Source organism: Macaca thibetana, chromosome 20 (genome assembly GCF_024542745.1).
Source record: "Macaca thibetana thibetana isolate TM-01 chromosome 20, ASM2454274v1, whole genome shotgun sequence".
Classification (NCBI taxonomy): Eukaryota; Metazoa; Chordata; class Mammalia; order Primates; family Cercopithecidae; genus Macaca; species Macaca thibetana.
The window spans coordinates 74,249,266-74,269,935 of NC_065597.1; the positions used below are offsets into that span (position 1 = coordinate 74,249,266).

The 20,670-nt window shown below is 59.2% G+C and overlaps 2 protein-coding genes across 5 annotated transcripts in view; both read left to right on the forward strand.

Moving 5' to 3' along the window:
• The window catches only part of CLCN7 (chloride voltage-gated channel 7), a 28,678-nt gene extending 15,020 nt beyond the window's left edge, over positions 1–13,658 (forward strand). For both annotated transcript variants that reach the window (XM_050774257.1, XM_050774258.1), the window contains exons 7-25: positions 13–93; positions 1,486–1,548; positions 1,655–1,738; positions 2,764–2,857; positions 3,186–3,250; positions 3,732–3,848; positions 4,494–4,548; positions 5,045–5,105; positions 6,031–6,169; positions 7,417–7,510; positions 8,457–8,626; positions 9,909–9,960; positions 10,141–10,268; positions 10,471–10,556; positions 10,751–10,880; positions 11,544–11,603; positions 11,691–11,867; positions 12,183–12,263; positions 12,550–13,658. In XM_050774257.1, coding sequence (XP_050630214.1) covers positions 13–93; positions 1,486–1,548; positions 1,655–1,738; positions 2,764–2,857; positions 3,186–3,250; positions 3,732–3,848; positions 4,494–4,548; positions 5,045–5,105; positions 6,031–6,169; positions 7,417–7,510; positions 8,457–8,626; positions 9,909–9,960; positions 10,141–10,268; positions 10,471–10,556; positions 10,751–10,880; positions 11,544–11,603; positions 11,691–11,867; positions 12,183–12,263; positions 12,550–12,636 — 1,824 coding nt within the window. In that variant the 3' untranslated portion in view covers positions 12,637–13,658. The remainder of the gene's footprint in view (positions 1–12; positions 94–1,485; positions 1,549–1,654; positions 1,739–2,763; positions 2,858–3,185; positions 3,251–3,731; positions 3,849–4,493; positions 4,549–5,044; positions 5,106–6,030; positions 6,170–7,416; positions 7,511–8,456; positions 8,627–9,908; positions 9,961–10,140; positions 10,269–10,470; positions 10,557–10,750; positions 10,881–11,543; positions 11,604–11,690; positions 11,868–12,182; positions 12,264–12,549) is intronic.
• The window catches only part of LOC126944777 (protein CCSMST1), a 76,561-nt gene that overhangs the window by 14,789 nt on the left and 41,102 nt on the right, over positions 1–20,670 (forward strand). Inside the window, exon 1 of one of the 3 annotated variants that reach the window (XM_050774628.1) lies at positions 10,043–10,046. The exons of 1 other annotated variant lie outside the window; for it this stretch is intronic. The gene's annotated coding sequence lies outside the window, so the exon portion shown is untranslated. Of the gene's footprint in view, positions 1–10,042; positions 10,047–14,043; positions 14,048–20,670 lie in introns of those variants that run through there. One more of the 3 variants, XM_050774629.1, reaches the window with a different exon arrangement.

Sequence of the window (20,670 nt, forward strand, 5' to 3'; positions counted from 1 at the left end):
CCCGTTTTTCAGCCGGTGGCTGCTGGCAGTGGAATCCCCCAGATCAAGTGCTTCCTCAACGGGGTGAAGATCCCCCACGTGGTGCGGCTCAAGGTGAGGGTGCAGTGGCCCTGGGTGCGGGGGGGGCCCTGGCTGGGCGGGGGGGGGGAGAGCCCTGGCTGGGCGGGGAGGCACCAGCTCTTTGCTGGTTCAGGAGCAGCTCTCTTGTCTGCCCGGCTTCCAGAACTGGCCTCGGCCACCTTGCGTGCTGGTGGGCTGGCTGGGTGTAAAGGGGTCACCTTTTTTTTTTTGAAAGTGGTAACAGCTGGTATGTGCGCATATTAAATTACGTTAAAAACGAGTAAGCTGTGCCGAGATGCTCGTCTGGTGCATGTATCGCCACAGCTGTGCAGTGCGTCTGTGACTACGGGCTGCATGGCGGCGACTGACCGTGGACGCTGTTGTAGTAGTGGGCGTGTAGCGTTGTTTCCTGCTCTCGGTTTGCCTCATGCTCGTTTACACTTGGTGTCATCAGAGCGTCTGGTTCTGGAGGTGCTGGAGCCCTGACCCAGTTCCGCCCAGTTCCGCTGTGGTTGCTTCTGTCGGTGCCGCCAGCGTTCCTTAGCCTGAGACTTGCTGGAGCCCCGTTCCATCTGGGGAGGGTGGGCAGCGTGGCAGCCACCCCCTGGGGGTGCTTCCGGGGCCTGGTCCCCATGGCCAAGGAGTGGGGCCAGTGTGTCCCCTCTGGTGAAAGCTCCCAGGCGACCTTGGGATGCCCTTGCCCCGTGGTGGGAGGCCAGGTTTACTGGAGCAGCTGGGAATGGCGACCGGCCTGTCACCCACGCCAGGCTGGCCTGAACCTTCTGGGATGTTGCTCCGTACCTTTTGTTGGCTGAGGGTTGCATTTGCTTTCCTCAGCGTCTTTAACGTAGAGCCCTCCCCGACACCCCACGCGCTCAGCGCCTCACGTTTGGGGTCTGCGCCCTCGTGGCTTCTGGCCTGGGGCGGGGAGGCTGATGAGAAACACCTTACACACCACCTCGGGTGGAGAGGACGAGGCCCCTGGGGCGGGCAGCGGCTGGGAGGGCCATCGTGGAGCCGCAGGTGACCACTCTTCCTGTGCCGGGCGTATGAGGGGCCTCGGGGCCTCGCTAGGCAGGGCTCGCGGGAACACCTCCCCTGTGCTGGCCACGCTGGCCGAGGCAGGACACGCCTGTAGGACGGGGCGGGCGACCCAGCTGTGCCTCAGGAAGGAAGGAAAGGAAAGAGCCCCTGCCCTGATGAATGCCGAGGCCGCAGAGGGCGGGACCCCCAGTGAGTGTGGGGGCCGCTTGCTGCTGTTTAGCGTCCACTGTGGCCATGGGGAGACCCAGCCCTGGGCGTGCCAGCCCCTTCCTGGATGTCCCATGTCCCAGCCACCCTGCCTGATCGGGGCTGTTTTATGGCTCAGGTCCAAAGACGGCGCCTGCCCTTTCATCAGAGGCCGTGCGTCTCCCTGTGTTTCAGACGTTGGTGATCAAAGTGTCCGGTGTGATCCTGTCGGTGGTCGGGGGCCTGGCCGTGGGAAAGGTAACAGAGTGCCCGTGGCCCCGCCAGCTGGAGCCTGAGGCCACCGGGCCCGCGAGGGCCGCCACACCCAGCTGTGTCTCTGAGCACGGGTCCTTCTGGTCTCCAGGAAGGGCCGATGATCCACTCGGGTTCAGTGATCGCCGCCGGGATCTCTCAGGGGAGGTCAACGTCACTGAAACGAGATTTCAAGGTGAGTGCTACTCTCTCCACCTTGTGTGGGTGGGCTCCAGATGCCATGGGTACAGGCACGGGCGCCACTCCGGGAGATGGTCTTCCCTCAGCACCCCCGGCCGGGAGCCCCAGCCCCCTCTGAGGACAGCCTGGCGGGTGGCTCCCAGAGCCAGCGGGCACAGTCCCTGCCCGGCGAGGCCTCCGCACGGCCCACTGCTTCCCTCCTTGGGTCCCCTGCCACACGCGCATTTGTGTTTCCCGTGGGAGGGGTCTGTGGCTCCAAGCGGCTGAGTTCTCAGAGGAGCACAGAACCTGAAACCAAGTGTGTCCACCTGATGTTTATTTGTCAGGACACACTTTGGAACACTTTTCCTCCAAGAAGTCCCCAGCACGTTGGTGGGGATTGAGCTGCATTTGGATGTGAATGTATTTTTCTTTCTTTCTTTTTTTTTTTTTCTTTCGAGATGGAGTCTTTCTGAGAATCTGAGGATTCTCCTGCCTCAGTCTCCCGAGTAGCTGGGATTACAGGCGCCCGCCAGCACACCTGGCTAAGTTTTTCGTTGTTTTAGGAGAGATGGGGTTTCACCATGTTGGCCGGACTGGTCTCAAACTCCCTGGCCACAGGTGACCCGCCCGCCTCAGCCTCCCAAAGTGCTGGGATTGCAGGCGTGAGCCAGCACGCCCGGCCGTGTGTGAATTTAGTGGTAGGCAGCGTTCCCACAGTACAGACAGCGACAGCAAGGCTGGGTTTCCGTCCGTGCGGTTTTCGGTAGAGGGTGGAGGTTTTCAGAACCTTGCGTGTGCTGGAAAGTTGAGCTCCTGGCTGGGTCTTTCTGTGTTTCCCTGGACTGCCGGTGGCTGTGCCGACCCTGCTTTGTCTTGCCGTGGTCCGCAGCGCGGCGCTCTTCAGGAATCAGAGCTGGTGACTCGGTCGTCCTGAAAGCCCCTTCCCCTGCGCAGCCCCTGTCCTGGTGGCCGCTCTGCCTTTCTGAGAGCTGAGCCCTCGAGGAAGCTGCCCCAGCCCCGGGTCCGTCTCTGTTGCAGATCTTCGAGTATTTCCGCAGAGACACAGAGAAGCGGGACTTCGTCTCCGCAGGGGCTGCGGCCGGAGTGTCAGCGGCGTTTGGAGCCCCCGTGGGTGAGGAAGGCTGTGCCTGGTCTGGAGCTTTGCCCTCACCCTGTGTGTTGGAAGAAACGGTCTCCTGTCTGTAGGCCCAGTACCCGCTGAGGGTGGGCAGAGGCTTGGAGTCACAGCCGGGGCATTTGGAAGCGGCCAGCAGCGGCTGGCAGTGTGCTCGGGCCCGGCCCTCGGACCTCCCTTGGGGTTCCTCTCTGTGTGGCTGGGGCCTACCCCAGTAGCTTCTTTCTGACATGGTCTGAGTTTCCTGGAGCCTGGGGGCGGGAGTTGGTGGTGGGCATGGTGCCCTGTGTCCAGCTGGCACCCGATCCGGCCGCCTGCCTTCCAGGTGGGGTCCTGTTCAGCCTGGAGGAGGGTGCATCCTTCTGGAACCAATTCCTGACCTGGAGGATCGTAAGTGCCTGCTGATGGCTGCCTCCCCGTCAGGGCGCATGCTGCACTCTCAGTCCCCACCATGGGGTCCGCCCTGGGGCCACCCATCAAGCTGTGGCTGGACCTGGACCCCCTGTAGGTCTGTCAGGCCCTGGCCCTGCCCAAAGCGGCGGTCATGCCTTTGCTGCCCAGTTAGCCCTTGGTCCTGGGCACCATTGCCAGCCCCAGTTGGCTCCCGGGTGGGGAATCAAACAGCCAGGAACCCAGCCCTGCCCCACCTTCCCCTCTTGCTCTCCAGTGGCAAGTTCAGAGAGGGCTGAGCCCCTCCTTCCCCGGCACAGTGCGCCCGCCCCTAGCTCCAGCCCCTTCCCTTCTGCCTTGGGCGGGGTCTGCAGACTCCTGGCCCCCCGGCTGACAGGAGGGGCGATGGTCCCTGCTGGTCCGTGGGCCCTGGGCTGGGAGCAAGGCTCTGAGGGCGCTGGTTTCCTGCTCTCTATTGCAGTTCTTTGCTTCCATGATCTCCACGTTCACTCTGAATTTTGTTCTGAGCATTTACCATGGGAACATGTGGGACCTGTCCAGCCCGGGCCTTATCAACTTCGGAAGGTTTGACTCAGAGGTACCTGTCCCATCGGCCACCTCGCCCACCTCGCATCCTGGGCCAGGACCCTGTTTGCTTAAGGCCCAGGTTGAGGATTTGGTCCTTTAGAAAACTGGCTCACAGCTGTGGAGCCAAGCTCTTGCGCGAGCTCCAGGACCCTGAGGGGCTGCAGGAAGACACCCCAAGCTGCCCTCAGGTCAGGGCGCCATGTGACCAGCAGGGCACCTGGGATGTCACACAGTTGCTGCATGAATGGGGCCTCCCATGGCCTGGGGGCACGTGCAGCAGCCGCTGTGGGGGCAGGTGGGCTCAGGCAGCCTGGGGCCTGGGCTGGAGAGCCTCCCTGTGCCATCGACAGGACGGCTCTGCGCAGGAAACTGGGGGATCACGGGCTGTGTTCCCAGTGCCTGGGGCCCTCCCCGCCCCGGGTGCTGACGGTGGCAGGGTCTCTGAGAGTTTCCCTGGCCGCCACACCAGGCAGGGGCCAGGCCTGCTCAAAACACCCAGCGTGTTTCCCTCCTGTGGACTTCCGCGGCCTGCGTGGAAGGGCGGGAAGGCGCTGTGTGGCTACAGCTCTCTTACGACGGTGGTCCTGAGTTTCAGCAGAAAGGAGCTGTGGGCCTTTTCCCTCACATCCTCTGCCTTCTCCCTCTCTCTGCACAGAAAATGGCCTACACGATCCACGAGATCCCGGTCTTCATCGCCATGGGTGTGGTGGGTAAGAGCTGCCCCCAGCTCTGCGGGGACGGCCTGTGGGCCTGGCTCGGCTGGACTAGAGGCCGTGGTTCCCTGGAGCCTGCCCTCATCCCAGGGCCACCTGGGGGCCTGCTTCTTCAGATTTTTCCATGGGCAGCACGCTTGGGGGTGGGGAGCCAAAAGCTTTGCTTCTGTGGCTTCCTGTTGTTTATCTCTCTGTTGGCACAAACCACAGGGCTGCAGGGATGGGTTTTCCTCTAAGAGGTAGAATTGGTCCCACCAGCGTTTATTGCTCTGCACGACACCTTTTCCCTGAAGAAAGGCGGAGCCTTTGAGAAACAGCGCCCCCAGCCCTCAGGGTGTGACGATGGGGAGGAAGCATCTTACCTGGACCCCTAGCCCCCTGCCCTCCTCTTCCCTTGGCAAACCCTCGAGCTTCTGCTGCCATCTGGGAGCTGGAGGGCAGAGGCCTGCCCCTTTCCTCTCGTGTCGCTGACTGGCCTTTCCCCTGTCTGCAGGCGGTGTGCTCGGAGCTGTGTTCAACGCCTTGAACTACTGGCTGACCATGTTTCGAATCAGGTGAGAAACCGCGTTGCATATCGTGTTGGCAGGCGTGGCCACACAGGCCCTTTGAAAGCAGACATGGTGGCGTGGGGTTGACACTCCGAGGCCACAGCCGAAAGAAAGGCTGTGTGTGCAGCCTCCTGCCTGATGGTTTCCTGGTGGAGCTGCTCAGGGGAGATGTGTCCTGGGGCCTGGAGGGGATGGACTAGCCTGAGGCTGGAGCGTGAGGGCTCCGGGAGGACAGCCCCTGGGTAGGAAGTGAGGCCCTTCGTGGGTTCGGGCCTGGGCAAGGCACGCCCAACCTTCGCCCGGCTCTGCCTGGTAACAACCGCAGCTGTCCTGCTCCCGGCCTCTTCCTTCTTGGTCTGTGCCAATTTCAATGCTATCGGGTGCAGCCGGGGCACGGGGAGCGCCACTTCTCACGTGTTGGGAGGCGTTGCTGCTGAGGAGTCTTTACCCCAGGGAAGAGGACGAGCCTAGGACATTCGGGCGTCTGATTGACGATTAAACACCGGCCTGGCCCAGCATGGTGCCTCATGCCTATAATCTCAGCAGCACTTTGGGAGGCCGAGGCAGGCGGATCACCTGAGGTCGGGAGTTCCAGACCAGCCTGACCAAGATGGAGAAACCCTGTCTCTACTAAAAATACATAAACAAAATTAGCCGGGTGTGGTGCCAGGTGCCTGTAATCCCAGCTGCTCGGGAGGCTGAGGCAGGAGAATCGCTTGAACCCGGGAGGTGGAGGTTGTGGTGAGCCAAAATCGCGCCATTGCACTCCAGCCTGGGCAACAAAAGCAAAACTCCGTCTCCAAAAAAAAAAAAAAAAAAAAAAAACCCCGGCCTCCTCAGTGTCCTCCATCAGGGACTTGGGTTGCCATGGGAGCTGCCGAGGGGCCGCATTGCCGTCCTGCCTGCCATGCAGCCTGACTCTTGGTTCCAGGTACATCCACCGGCCCTGCCTGCAGGTGGTCGAGGCCATGCTGGTGGCCGCCGTCACGGCCACGGTCGCCTTTGTGCTGATCTACTCGTCGAGGGACTGCCAGCCCCTGCAGGGGGGCTCCATGTCCTACCCGCTGCAGGTGGGAAGCTGGGCCCAGGTGGGGTCCAGCAGGCAGGGCAGCCACAGGGCGGCCTCCAGGAGCCTTGCTTAGGCCACGGGAGGAGAGCTGTCCACCCCACCGAGTTCCAGAAGTGCACAGGCTGGCAGGTCTCAGGGTTAGTCCTGTCCACCCAGATCTGAGGAGGCCAGGTGTCTGCCGAGGTGCCAGGGAAACAGGCGGTGGTGTGGGGGCCAAAGGCTCCCCCCAGTCCTCTTCCCAGAATGGCAGCCTCATGGGGCGAGTCTCAGAAGCCTGGGGACACCATAGATGTGAACCCAGGAGAAATGCAAACCTCCATCCACAGCCGGGCCTGTGCTTGGTGTTCATGGTTCACCACAGTCCATGTGTCCATCTGCACTGTGAGACGGTTGCCTGTGCCTGGTGCCCACGGCTCACCACAGTCTGTGTGTCTGTCTGCACTGTGACACGGTTGCCCTGGAAAGCACCGTGCTCAGAGGAACCACACATGAGGTCACGTGACGTAGCCCTGTTAACATGAAACATCCACAACGGGGAGAGCCTAGAGGCCCAGCAGAGCAGTGGGTGCCGTGCCGGGAGTGGGTGCAGGGCGGGGTGAGCTGACAGGACAGGTGCAAACCGTTAGAGGCATGGCAGGCTGGGGGCTGTGGGGTTGACCAGCCTTGCTACACTCTGCTCCAGCCCCGTGGACAACACCCCAGTGTTGCTGGAGCCTGGGAGGCTCTGGGCCTGGGCCTGTGTCACCGGGGCTCCTCTTCTAGGAGCTTGTGAGCACCTGGGCCCACCTTCCCCGGCTCCAGGGACGGACAGCCCCCCAACCCCCCAGCCCAGGGTCCTGCTGACCCACCCCCAGGGCTGGACATGGCTCTGGAGCCCCTGCTGGGCCTGGGCCGTGTGTCCTTCCCCTCCGTGACCGTGGCCCACCCGATGTGTCCTCCTTCCCTCCGTGACCGTGGCCCACCCGATGTGTTCTCCTTCTCTCTGTGACCGTGGCCCACCCGATGTGTCCTCCTTCCCTCCGTGACCGTAGCCCGCCCGATGTGTCCTCCTTCCCTCTGTGACCGTGGCCCGCCCGATGTGTCCTCCTTCCCTCCGTGACCGTGGCCCGCCCGATGGCGGGGCCGTGTGGTCTTGCCCCGATGTTGGCCGGGCACAGAGTACACGGCCTCTCACGGCGCCGCCAGGTCTGTGCCTGCGACCCAGCGGCCCGTCTCCCTCCCAACACGCGCTCTCTCCTAACCCCGCAGCTCTTCTGTGCAGATGGCGAGTACAACTCCATGGCCGCGGCCTTCTTCAACACCCCGGAGAAGAGCGTGGTGAGCCTCTTCCACGACCCGCCAGGTGTGTGTGGGCAGTGCCGCCGGGCAGGCCGCAGGATCCGGGCGTGGGCGATGCCTTCTGGTTGAGTGTCCCCTGTGGGCCGAGGTCGCAGCCCCGGGCTGGGGGGTCATTCCTAGCATGGATGATAGCAAGGACTTGCTCCTGTAATCCCAGCACTTGAGGAGACCAAGGCAGGAGAATCGCTTGAGCCTAGGAGGTTAAGACCAGCCTGGGCAACTTAGCGAGACTCTCTCTTTGCCAAAAAAGCAAAACTACCCGGCCACGGTCATGTGCCCACAGTCCCAGGTACTCGGGAGGCTGGGCCAGGAGGATTGCTTGAGGCTGCAATGAGCTGTGATTACATCACTGCATACCAGCCTGGGTGACAGAATGAGACCCTCTCAAAAAAAAAACAAAAGAAAGCCCAGCCTGGTGACTGCCACACCAAGGCCACGGCCTGGCCTCGCCCGACCACTAGGGTTTCATGGAAGCGTAGCCCGTGACCTTGGAGTGCCAGCCTTTCACCTCTGCGATGGTGTCCCCTGGCAGCCTCGCCCAACCCATGCACAGTGCAATGCCACCTGCTGCAGGAAGGGAACCCCAGGCTGTAGGGGGCACCCTCTTCCCAGAGCCAGGCTGCAAGCTGCACCATAGTGCCCACCATGGAGTCTAGACCCGGCTCTACTGTGTGGCCGGTGCCTGGGCCGCCCACCTGGACACGGCTTCTGCTGCTGATATCAGGGCCCCGCAGAGCCTCTTGCCCTGTGGTCTCACGGATCCTTGCAGACTCTCTGCTTCCCAGGGAGGTTGAGAACAGGGAGCCTTCTGGGGACCGCTGGGCTCGGGAGCTCAGGTTGCTGGGCTCCTGGAAGGTGACTGTGAGGCCCAAGACTGGGCAGCGGGGCAGGGCGGTCCTGCGGAGGGCGCGAGTCATGTGGAGGTCTCATCGGCCCCTCTTCTCTTCTAGGCTCCTACAACCCCTTGACCCTCGGCCTGTTCACACTGGTCTACTTCTTCCTGGCCTGCTGGACCTATGGGCTCACCGTGTCTGCTGGGGTCTTCATCCCATCCCTGCTCATCGGGGCTGCCTGGGGCCGGCTCTTTGGGATCTCCCTGTCCTACCTCACGGGGGCGGCGGTGAGTGGGGCTGGAGGGGGAGGCTGTGGGGCCCTGCAGCGGAGCCAGGTGTTGTGGCCGTGCGGACCGGAGCAGAGGTCCCAGGGCAGGACAAAAGCATCGTGCCTCGCGTTGTTCACGGGCCGTGAGTGTTGTCCTGCTGTGGTGACAGCACGTGTACTGTGGCAGCACAGCCTGTGTGGAGTCTGGACCAGGCAAAGGTTGGGGGTGGAGGCCTATGTCCTCGTTCTTGAGAATGTGATAAAAAGCATGGGTGATTCTGGGCTGCCACAGAGCTGTTTTTAGGCTCCATGGGGTGGACGCCCGCCCAGGGCTGCTCTCTGGGAGGCCGGGCGCCAGGGCCGTATCCGCTGCCCGCCAGACCTTGGCCTCCGCGGGCTTTCCTTCTGTGCCTGTCTCCGCTGGGGCTGGGTTCCCTTGTATGTTTTCTGTTTCTCATGTCAGTCGCTTAAATAACACTGAACACCTGTAAGAGGCCCTGGCAGGAAGCGCCCTCCGGCTGCCCAGGCCTGCGTGCTTTGCCCGTCTCCGGCTGCCCAGGCCTGCGTGCTTTGCCATCTCCCTGCACACAAGGGTCTGGTTTAGTTTGTTTTGCTTTTTAAAATTGAGACATGATTCACATACCATAAAACTCAATCATTTTAAAGAGGACAATTCAGCGGCGTTTCTCACATTCGTGAGGCAGTGCGGCCATCGCTGCCGCTTCTAGAGTGTTCCGTCATCCCAGACTGGAAACCCTGTGCCCACTGACACGCATGCCCCGCTTTCCCTGGCCCCCAGCCCTGGCAGCCACCAGGGTCCTCCAGTCTCTGGCTTTGCTGCCCCCGACGTTGCCTCTACGGGGAGTTGCCGTCTGCAGCCTCCATGCCTGGATTCCTTGGCCGAGCCTCGTGTTCGCGGGGCTGCCCGTGTCCTGTGTGCTGGAGTTTCCTCCTCATGCTGGGCGGCGCTCCCTAGTTGGCCTGGGCTGCTGCATGGTGACCGTGCCCTCTGCACCCTCCATGCCTGCCACTCCTCTGTTCCTCTGGTGCCGAGCGCCTGGCTCAGGCCGAGGGCGCAGCCTCCGCAGCAGGGTGTGCTGTGCTGGGCCGTTCTGCGTGTGTGCGCACAGCCACAGGGTTCTTTCTTGGGCATGGGGCTGCTGGGCCTGGGCAGGGCCTCCTCCGTGTGTGTGTCTTGGTCGGTTTGGGCTGGGGTCTAGGCAGGGCCTCCTCCGTCCGTGTATCTTGGTGGGTTTGGACCTGCCACCGCACTGACACCTTCTCCATGTCACCTCCCGCAGATCTGGGCGGATCCGGGCAAATACGCCCTGATGGGAGCTGCGGCCCAGCTGGGTAGGTCCCAGCTCTTGCCCAGTGGGTGGGGGGCTCCACAGGGTCTGGAGGGGCCGTGGCTGTCGTTGCGGGGTAGGGTCTGGGGGCAGGTGGATGGTATGGGTGCTGCACAGAGAAGGTGGTGGCCACGTGACCCTGAGCCAGGCGGGTGGACGTGCTGGGTTCCTGATGGCCCCACAGGCGGGATCGTGCGGATGACCCTGAGCCTGACGGTCATCATGATGGAGGCCACCAGCAACGTGACCTACGGCTTCCCCATCATGCTGGTGCTCATGACCGCCAAGATCGTGGGCGACGTCTTCATCGAGGTGCGCCGGGGCCTCAAAGCCTCACCCTGAGCGCGCGGGTGCTGCCGTGGGGGAGGGGCCCTTGTGAGCCCAGCCTCCAAACAGCCAGTCCCCAGGGGGTGGGCTCGGGTTTCCAGGGCGGCCTCTGGGTTCCTAGGGGTAGGCTCGGGGCTCCAGGGGTGGGTGTGGGCTCCTCAAGGCCTGTGTCGCGCCCCGCCCGCAGGGCCTGTACGACATGCACATTCAGTTGCAGAGTGTGCCCTTCTTGCACTGGGAGGCCCCGGTCACTTCGCACTCGCTCACTGCCAGGTACAGCGCCCACGACAGCTGTGGGTGGGGAGGGTGTCCAGTGGCCTCTTGTCGCACAGGGGCGGGGTGCATGGCTCGCGGGCTCCAGGCAGCCCCGCCTTTCCTGTCCAGCGGCTTCACACCTCACCAGCCCGCGGGGATGACGTGGGAGTTGGTGGCGCATGACGGGCTGTGTGGCGGGGCTGCTCTGGCAGGGAGGTGATGAGCACGCCAGTGACCTGCCTGAGGCGGCGTGAGAAGGTCGGCGTCATTGTGGACGTGCTGAGCGACACGGCGTCCAATCACAATGGCTTCCCCGTGGTGGAGCATGCCGATGACACCCAGGTACCGGGCACCCCGTAAACCGGGTCCCGCCGATGAGACTCAGGTACCAGGCACCCCGTAGACCGGGTCCCGCCACGTGACCGCTGTTGAGTCCAGGGGTGGGAAGCACACGGCGAGGTTCGCAGGACAGGGAAGCTGCATGTTTGGGTGCACTGTTGATTCTAGGAGTGCTGGGAGCTGAGAGTGCGGCCGTGGGGGGGCCGTGTGGACGCTGAGGCTGGGCGGGGCTGCGGCCTGGCAGGGTCCTGTGGTCCGAACCGAGGCTGGACTGAGAGCCGTGGCTTTGTCAGGAGGCCCTGACGGGATGCGCAGCTTGGCCGCTGCTGTGTGTCCCTTAGATGTGGACACTGAGGTTTGGGGTTGGTTTTTATTGGGACCCAGTGTGGCTGCATCTGCCCTGCAGCAAAGCCACCGTCCCTGGGCCCTTGGCTTTCTGCTGTGCGCGGTCAGGCCCCACTGCCCTGGCACTGATCCTTGGGTCCCGTGGCATTGTGCACGTGGAATGCCATGGCGAGGCTGGTGTGAGCAGGTAGCCGCTGACACGGGGCCCACGCCCAGATGGGACATCTGGCTGGAACAGGGTCAGAGAGGGGCCCGACGCAGCATTGCAGCACAGCCCCCCACCCTCGGGCCCGTCACCCTGACCGCAGGCCTCTCTCGCAGCCTGCCCGGCTCCAGGGCCTGATCCTGCGCTCCCAGCTCATCGTCCTACTAAAGCACAAGGTGCGTGCCAGGCTGCGGGCCGCCGGGTGGGTGGGGGCCCCAGGGGGTGCTGGCTGGGCGCCTGATGCAGGGCCCTGCCGCCCACAGGTGTTTGTGGAGCGGTCCAACATGGGCCTGGTGCAGCGGCGCCTGAGGCTGAAGGACTTCCGCGACGCCTACCCGCGCTTCCCGCCCATTCAGTCCATCCACGTGTCCCAGGACGAGCGGGAGTGCACCATGGACCTCTCCGAGTTCATGAACCCCTCCCCCTACACGGTGCCCCAGGCATGTGCAGGGCATAGGTGCAGGGGGCTGGGGCCGAACAGCGGGGGTTGGGGTCCAGAGCCTCGTGGAGGGGCGGTCAGGGAGGCGGGGAGGTGGCCAGGAGTCGGTGACTTTGTCTCCTGTGGAGGGGCCTGGCAGGCTTTTAGGCTTCAGGCCGCAGAACCGAAGTCAAGGGGCTGAGCAGGCTGGCCAGATAGGTGTGGGGGCTCAGGACGTGCCTGGACGCCGTGGTAGGGGGCCCAGGGAGCCAGCTGGGGTGAAGTCCTGCCTGCCCCCGCCATGTGGGCGGCACTGACGGCTGTGCGCCTGCTGCAGGAGGCGTCGCTTCCCCGGGTGTTCAAGCTGTTCCGGGCCCTGGGCCTGCGGCACCTGGTGGTGGTGGACAACCGCAATCAGGTGAGCGGGGGCGGTGGGGGTGCGGGCGTGCCGTGCAGGGCTCCCCTCTTTCTCCTGCCCATGCTTACTCTCAGTTCCCGGCAGGGGACACTGAGGCACAGGACCCAGCACCGAGTCAGCCCATGCCCCATGGCCACATCCCTCCCCAGCCCTGCGCTCAGCTCGGGGGCTGTGCTGAAGGCCCCAAGCCCCCAGCCTGTGCTGCCCCAGCCACACACAAGGCAGGGAGCTCCACAGGCAGGCGGGAGCCGACCCGTGGCCACTGTGGCCTGGCCTTGTCCTGCAGGTTGTCGGGTTGGTGACCAGGAAGGACCTCGCCAGGTACCGCCTGGGGAAAGGAGGCTTGGAGGAGCTCTCGCTGGCCCAGACGTGAGACCCAGCCCTGCCCATGGTGGGCACCAGTGCTGGCACCCTGGCCCCTCCGCACTTCCTCCCGGAGTCACTGGTCTCTTGGGCCAAACCATGCTCCCCAGCAATGGCAATGGCGAGCATCCTGCAGTTGGGTGGGCAGGCGGTGGGCACAGAACTGACCCTCTCACGGAACTGACCCTGTGTGGGCAGTGGTCTCCTCCCTTGGCACCTCCTTGCGCACGCCCAGTCTCCGCTCTCCTCGTCTAGGTTTCTTTATCTCCAGGGATCAGCTGTGGGTGTGTGACCGCCCTACTGGGCTGTCAGCCTCTTGGGAGCTAGCGGCAGGGCCGGCACCTGCGTGCCTGTGCCCGTGTGCGTGAGACAGAGCCCTCGACCCTGCTGCTGCCCCAAGGGCTGCCTGCCCTGGAAGGGCCCCTGTGCCTCCACACCTGTGGAGTCTTCGAGACTTGGGAGCTGGCCTGGCCCCTCAGCCACAGGCTTGGCCTCGTTTTCAACTGTGAGCAGACAGCCTGTGGTCCCTGGGCCTGAGCCGTGGACTCGTAGCGCCAGGGTTTGGAGGCTGGGACCGCCCCGGAGAACAGTCTCGCGCTGGCGCCGCAGAGGAGCCCGGTGCCCTCCCCAGCCTGCATCCGGCTTGGGTACGCGGGCCCAGAGGACTGGGGTGACGGGCCCCGTGCTGTGGTGTCGAGAGCTGAGAAAAACCACCAAGGCCCTGAGCCCCACGCCCAGCCCTGCTTTGGGCCCTGAGCCTCAGAGCAGTGGAGTTGCTGCCCTGTGGACACGGGCTGGGAAGGCAGGCTTCCCCTAGCACGTGCGGCCCCGGCCTTGGGGGTGGCCTCCCTGCCCCGCCCCTGCCGGCCACCACGTGCAAGTGCAGCAGGGGCCTCAGAGGACACCTGGCCCAGCACGGGGCTAGAAGGGCCGGTGGACACCGGAGCCGAGAAGCCCTCCACCTGCTCACCTGTGGGCCCCTCAGAGGCTCCTCCAGCCAACCTGACTGGGCCCCCTCTCACAGGGTGTTAGAGTAACATGGGTCCCTCCATGGGGGGCTGGGGGCGGCTCCCTGCTGTGTATTTCCTCCCCAGGGAGTGGGGCCTCCCCAGGAGCTGACACCACACCCCCTGCTTAGCCCTCACGGGGCCCCAAGGCATCTGAGCGTGTCGGGTCTGAATGCGCGGAATAAAGAAATCCTCTCAGCCCGCCTTTGCCAGTGTCTTCCCTCCCAGCCCGCCCGGACCACATCCAACAGCCTGGGACTTGCAGGGCCCTGGGGTTAGTGCGCCATGTGCAGTGATAGAGGCGTGAAGGACAGCAGCTGCGGCCACCTGGGGCACCAGCCACATCCTCTTCCTCACCCCCGCCCCTCACCTCCCTCCTGGGGGCCTCTGGGTCCTGGCAGGTGGGTCTGGGGGACAAGGCAGAGGCACTCCGGGTGGAGGGGGTGGGGCTGGGGTGCCTGCACTGCACTGACGCCAGAAGAAAATTCCTGGACCTCAGAGTTTCGGAGTCTGGGCGCCGGAAGCCTGGGTGGGGTTTTCCCTCACGGTGGTTCTGTACTGAGGACCTGGAGGTGATTGTATTTTGGATGTATCTGGTTGAATAGACCAGTCAGAGTCAGGATTCACGCGGTCTCTTTTTGCTTTTTAATGGGGCTGCTGAGCAAGGCTGGAGTTACCATGGAGCCCGCCTGTGCCCCACTCCCATGGCGCTGCCCAGGCCTCGGACTCTGCTCGGGCACGGGCCTGGCCGTATCTGGGGTGTCCTGAGGCTCTTGACCTCCCTGCTCCTGGCGTGCGTCCCTCCTGCCCCCTCCTCCAGCAGCTGAAGGAAGTCCCCTTTGCCAGAGGACACATGTCTGCGCCCCGTTGGGAGTGGGGCCCCTCAGATACGTCCAGAAGCAGGCAGCTGCGGGCCTGCGGGAGTGGGAGAGCTGAGGGCTAGGGTTCCACTGGCAGCTGGGTTGTGAAGCCATGAGGTGCTGGGGAGAGAAGGAAGGTTCCGGAACAGCCCCGCTGCCCCACACCTGCCTCTCTGTGTCCACAGAGGAGTCTCGCTCTGTCACCCAGGCTGGACTACAGTGGTGCGATCTCGGCTCACTGTAACCTCTGCCTCTTGGAGTCAAGAGATTCTCCTGCCTCAGCCTCCCGAGTACTTGGGACTACAAGTGCCCGCCGCCACGCCCAGCTTATTGTTTTTGTATTTTTAGTAGAGATGGGGTTTCACCATGTTGACCAGGCTGGTCTCGATCTCCTGACCTCAAGTGATCCACCTTGGCCTCCCAAAGTGCTGGGATCACAGGCGTGAGCTACCGCACCTGGCCTAACTTTGCTAATTTTTAACATTTTTGTAGAGGTGAGGTCTCACTACTTTGCTCAGGCTGGTAGCTAAGAATCCTGTAAGCACTGAGGTAGTTGTGCTGGCAGAGGCACTGTGGGTAGAAATGACTCTGTTTCCAGAACAGCTGTTAGTAGTAGTTAGAATGGATTGCTGCCATCCTGGCTAACACGGTGAAACCCCGTCTCTACTAAATACACAAAAAACTAGCCGGGCGAGGTGGCGGCGCCTGTAGTCCCAGCTACTTGGGAGCCTGAGGCAGGAGAATAGCGTGAACCCAGGAGGCGGAGCTTGTAGTGAGCTGAGATTGTGGCACTGCACTCCAGCCTGGGCGACAGAGTGAGACTCCATCTCACAAAAACAAACAAACAAAAAAAAAAAATGAATTTCCGCCTACTCCAGGAAGGAAAAGATCTGATAGAATCAATCTTCCACCACTGGCTGGCTGGTCCCCTCCAGAGGTAGAGTAATACCGAGAATTCAGCATCAGTATCTTCTGTTGGCAGTTTGGCCATTCATCAGTGGCAACAGACATATCAGCCTTTGGTTAGAAGGAACCCATAATATTGGGCCCATGCTGTCAAAGCCTCTCCATTAACAGACCCATTGTTTTAAGCACTGAGATGGCCAAGGAGAGAGTCTGGCTGACATCCATAGGAGAAGTTAACCTGTTCACCTGGATTCTGAGTGCCTCTGGTTGACATTATTATGAGACACAAAGGTCTACACATTTTATGCCTATTTCATCAAAAAAATTTTTTTTTTTTTTTTAATGGAGTCTTGCTCTGTCATCCAGGCTGGAGTGCAATGGTATGATCTTGGCTCCACCTCCTGGGAATTAATTTAATCTTTTTTTTTTTTTTTTTAATTTTAACTTTTTTTAGAGACGGGGTTTTGCTGTGCTGCCGAAGCTGGTCTTGAACTCCTGGCCTCAAGTGATTTTCCTGCCTTGGCCTCTCCAAATGCTGGGATAACAGGCATGAGCCACCACACTCAACCTGTGCCTACTGCTTTTAATCTATCCACTTACTCCATTTCCTTCTTACCCAGACCTCTCGTCCTCATCTAATCTTTTCTTTCAGGGTCCTGACTGTTTTTGTTTTTTTTTTTTTTTTTTTGAGACGGAGCCTTGCTCTGTTGCCCAACCTGGAGTGCAGTGGCGCGATCTTGGCTCACCACAACCTCCACCTCCTGGGTTCAAATGATTCTCCTGCCTCAGCCTCCCAAGTAGCTGGGACTACAGGCACCTGCCACCATACCTGGCTAATTTTTGTATTTTTACTAGAGACAGGGTTTCACTATGTTGGCCAGGCTGATCTCTATCTCCTGACTTTGTGATCCGCCCGCCTCGGACTTCCAAAGTGCTGGGATTACAGGTGTGAACCACTGCACCTGGCCAATTTTTTTTATTTGTTTTTGTTTTGAGACAGAGTCTCACTGTGTCACCCAGGCTGGAGTGCAGTGGGGCAATCTCAGCTCACTGCAACCTCCGCCTCCCGGGTTTCAAGCGATCCTACTGCCTCAGGCCTCCTGAGTAGCTGGGACTACAGGCGTGAGCCACCACGCCCGGCTAGTTTTGTATTTTTTTAGGAGAGATGGGTTTCACCAAGTTGGCCAGGCTGGTTTTGCCCTCCTGACCTCAAGTGATCCCCCGCACCCGGCCCCAGGGCCCTGATTAACCAGACAAAGCACTCAACACTGGAAGTGAAATCTCAGCCCTTTTATCCCTCCATCCAGAGTGAATGAACAAATAAACACACTATTCTCAACTCCACTCACTGGGGGAATTTCCCTTTAGTGCTGTCTTTTAGGGGCTCCCCTGAGGAGAGCTGTGGTACAGCACCGTCCGTTTTAGTGCCAGTGTATCATCTGACCCTCTGGGAACCACGCCTAAGTTTCCTGCACCCATTATAGGCACCCAGCCTTGGTCCTTACTTTCTACAGAGCAGTAGCCACATACTAATTGCTAGAAGCTGTGTTGAAATGTTTCTTGTGTTCAAGCTTTAAAAGAGCCATCCCCAGCAGGCTATTAGGACCAGCTCCAGGTATGTTCTTGCCAAAAGATTGAATCTGAGTCATGAGCAAGTGCCAGTATGTCAGTAATTGTCATCTATTCAGCCTTAGGTTCCACTCCCCTGCTCCAACAACCTGAGGGTGCGCTCCTTTGGTTTCTGTTTGGACATATTATTCCTAGTTCTGTAATTCTTTTGGTGTGTAACCTATTTTCTCTTTGAGCAGCAAAGGTACTTCCCTCCCTGGGCTATGCTGAGACCTCGCTCGGTTTATCCGTGTGAGCCTGGAGGCAGTGAAGGATGGCAGAGGTAGATGTTAAGGATGAGAGTCATTTGTGAGGCATCTGCCTCAGGTTAGGTCTTCTTACAAGGGGTCCAAGCCAGCTGAAGTGTCTCTCTTCTAGCTAAAGAACAGACTGTTTCTGATAGCCTGGGGAATTAGGAGAATCCAGGATGCAAAATTCTCATGTTTATCCACCCAAATATCTTTATCCTAGGTATTAGTGTCCCACTTTCCATCAGGGCCTGACTTTGACTTCAAAGTTTTGTTGAGGTTTTGAAGCAATGCTGCCCTTACTCTTAAAACCTAGGCCTGATTTTTAGTGCAGTCTACCCTGTTACAAGTATCGAGGATCTTCTGAAATGCTGTCATAGAGGCTCTGTTGCTGTCACAGCTTAGCTTGCCAGCTGGTTTACCATAGCTTATCCTTTTTTGTTTTTTTGGAACATTCCAGTGCTTCCAATGTTAATACACAAATGGAAGGGGTCCACCGAGCACTGGTGGAAGGAGGTCGACTGAGGCCCTTCCTCCTAAGGGTCTGCTTTTCTTTTCTTTTTTCTTTTTTTTTTTTTTTTTTTTTTGAGACAGAGTCTTACTCTGTTGCCCAAGCTGGAGTGCAGTGGTACAATCTTGGCTCACTGCAACCTCCGCCTTCCAGGTTCAAGTGATTCTCCTGCCTCAGCCTTGCAAGTAGCTAGAATTACAGGCATGCGTCGCCACACCTGGCTGATTTTTGCATTTTTAGTACAGACAGGGTTTCATCATGTTGGCCAGGCTGGTCTCAAACACCTGACCTCAAGCAATCCACGTGCCTTGGTCTCCCAAAGTGCTGGGATAATAGGCATGAGCCACCCCACCTGGTCCTAAGGGTATGCTTTCTTTTCTTTTTTTTCCACTGTGTTGTCCAAGCTGGAGTGCAACGGCACGATCTCAGCTCACTGCAACCTCCACCTCCCAGGTTCAAGTGATTCTCCTGCCTCAGCCTCCCAAGTAGCTGGAATTATAGGAGTACGCCACAATGCCCTGCTAATTTTTGCAATTTTAGTAGAGACAAGGTTGTGCCATGTTGCCCAGGCTGATCTTGAACTCCTGACCTCAGATGATCTGCCTGCCTTGGCCTCCCAAAGTGCTGGGATTACAGGCGTGAGCCACCATGCCCTGCCAAGATGATTGTTTGTATCAAGTATTTGAACTGCCCACTAAGACAGGAATCAACGTTTTTCGGAGGAAGATAACACAATCCAGACTCCTACAACGTATTATTCGCAATGTCCAGTATTACATTTATTTATTTATTTATTTGAGATGGAGTTTCACTCTTGTTGTGCAGGCTGGAGTGCAATGGTGTGATCTTGGCTCACTGCAACCTCTGCCTCCCAGGTTCAAGGGATTCTCCTACCTCAGCCTCCCAAGTAGCTGGGATGACAGGCATGCACCAGCACGCCTGGCTAATTTTGTGTTTTTAGTAGAGACAGGGTTTCTCCATGTTGATCAGGCTGGTCTCGAACTCCCAACCTCAGGTGATCTGCACACCTCGGCCTCCCAAAGTGCTGGGATTACAGGCATGAGCCATTGCGTCCTGCCCAGTATTACATTTCAATTTCCTAGACATACAAAGAATGAGGAAAATAAAATCCATAGTCAAGGTTGGGGGAAAAGTAGTCTATACAAATTAAACCCAAGATGGCCTAGATGTTAAACTTATCAGAAAAAGAGTTTAGGCCAGGAGCAGTAGCTCACGCCTGTAATCCCAGTGCTTTGGGAGGCCAACGTGGGCGGATCACCTGAGGACAGGAATTAGGAGAATTAGGAGTTCGAGACCAGCCTGGCCAACACTGTGAAACCCTGTCTCTACTCAAAATACAAAAATTAGCCAGGTGTGATGGCACACACCTGTAGTCCCAGCTACTCAGGAGGCTGAGGCAGGAGAATGGCTTGAACCCGGGAGGCAGAGGTTGCAGTGAGCCGAGACGGTGCCATTGCACTCCAGCCTGGGTGACAGAGCAAGACACTCTCGCACACACACACACACACACATAAAGCCAGGCGCAGTGCCTCACACCTGTAATTCCAGCAATTTGGGAGGCCCAGGCGGGCGGATCATGAGGTCAGGAGTTCAACACCAGCCTGACCAACATGGTGAAACCTTGTCTCTACAAAAGATACAAAAAAAAAAAAATTAGCTGGGCATGGTGGTGTGTGCCTGTGTTCCCAGCTACTCAGGAGGCTGAGGCAGGAGAATCACTTGAACCTGTGAGGCAGAGGTTGCAGTGAGCCGAGATCGTACCATTGCACTCCAGCCTGGGCAACAGGGCGAGACTCCGTCTCGAAAAAAAAAAAAAATAATAGAAAAAGAGTTTAAAGGAGCTAGCATAAATAAGTGCAAAAATTAAAGGAAAATATATTTAGGGAAAGAAAGAAAAGTAGAATCTTAATGAGTTAACAGAAATAGAAACCATAAAAAATAACCAAATGGAAGTTCTAGAACTGAAAATTACAATAGCTGAAATAAAAAAATTCACTGGATGGGATTTACAGCAGATTATATATGGCTTAATAGGCCAATAGATGGCCGGGCGCGGTGGCTCAAGCCTGTAATCCCAGCACTTTGGGAGGCCGAGACGGGCGGATCACGAGGTCGGGAGATCGAGACCATCCTGGCTAACACGGTGAAACCCCGTCTCTACTAAAAAAATACAAAAAACTAGCCGGGTGAGGTGGTGGGCGCCTGTAGTCCCAGCTACTCGGGAGGCTGAGGCAGGAGAATGGCGTGAACCCGGGAGGCGGAGCTTGCAGTGAGCTGAGATCCGGCCACTGCACTCCAGCCTGGGCGACAGAGCGAGACTCTGTCTCAAAAAAAAAAAAAAGGCCGGGCGCGGTGGCTCAAGCCTGTAATCCCAGCACTTTGGGAGGCCGAGACGGGCGGATCATGAGGTCAGGAGATCGAGACCATCCTGGCTAACACAGTGAAACCCCGTCTCTACTAAAACATACAAAAAAAAACTAGCCGGGCGAGGTGGCGGGTGCCTGTAGTCCCAGCTACTCGGGAGGCTGAGGCAGGAGAATGGCGTGAACCCGGGAGGCGGAGCTTGCAGTGAGCCGAGATCTGGCCATTGCACTCCAGCCTGGGTGACACAGCAAGACTCCGTCTCAAAAAAAAAAAAAAAAAAAGGCCAATAGAAAGTTTTCATTCTGAAGAACAGAATGTTGAGAAATTATAGAAAAATGAACAGACACCCCTTAAATTTATATGAATTTAAAAACAAGAAAAATGGCCTCAGGGACTTTTAGGGCAATATCAAATGACCTAATATATATGTAACTGGAGTCCCAGAAAGAAAAGAGGGTGCAATTGGATCAGAAAAAACTATTTGAAGAAATAAATGTAGCCGGGTGTGGTGGCTTACGC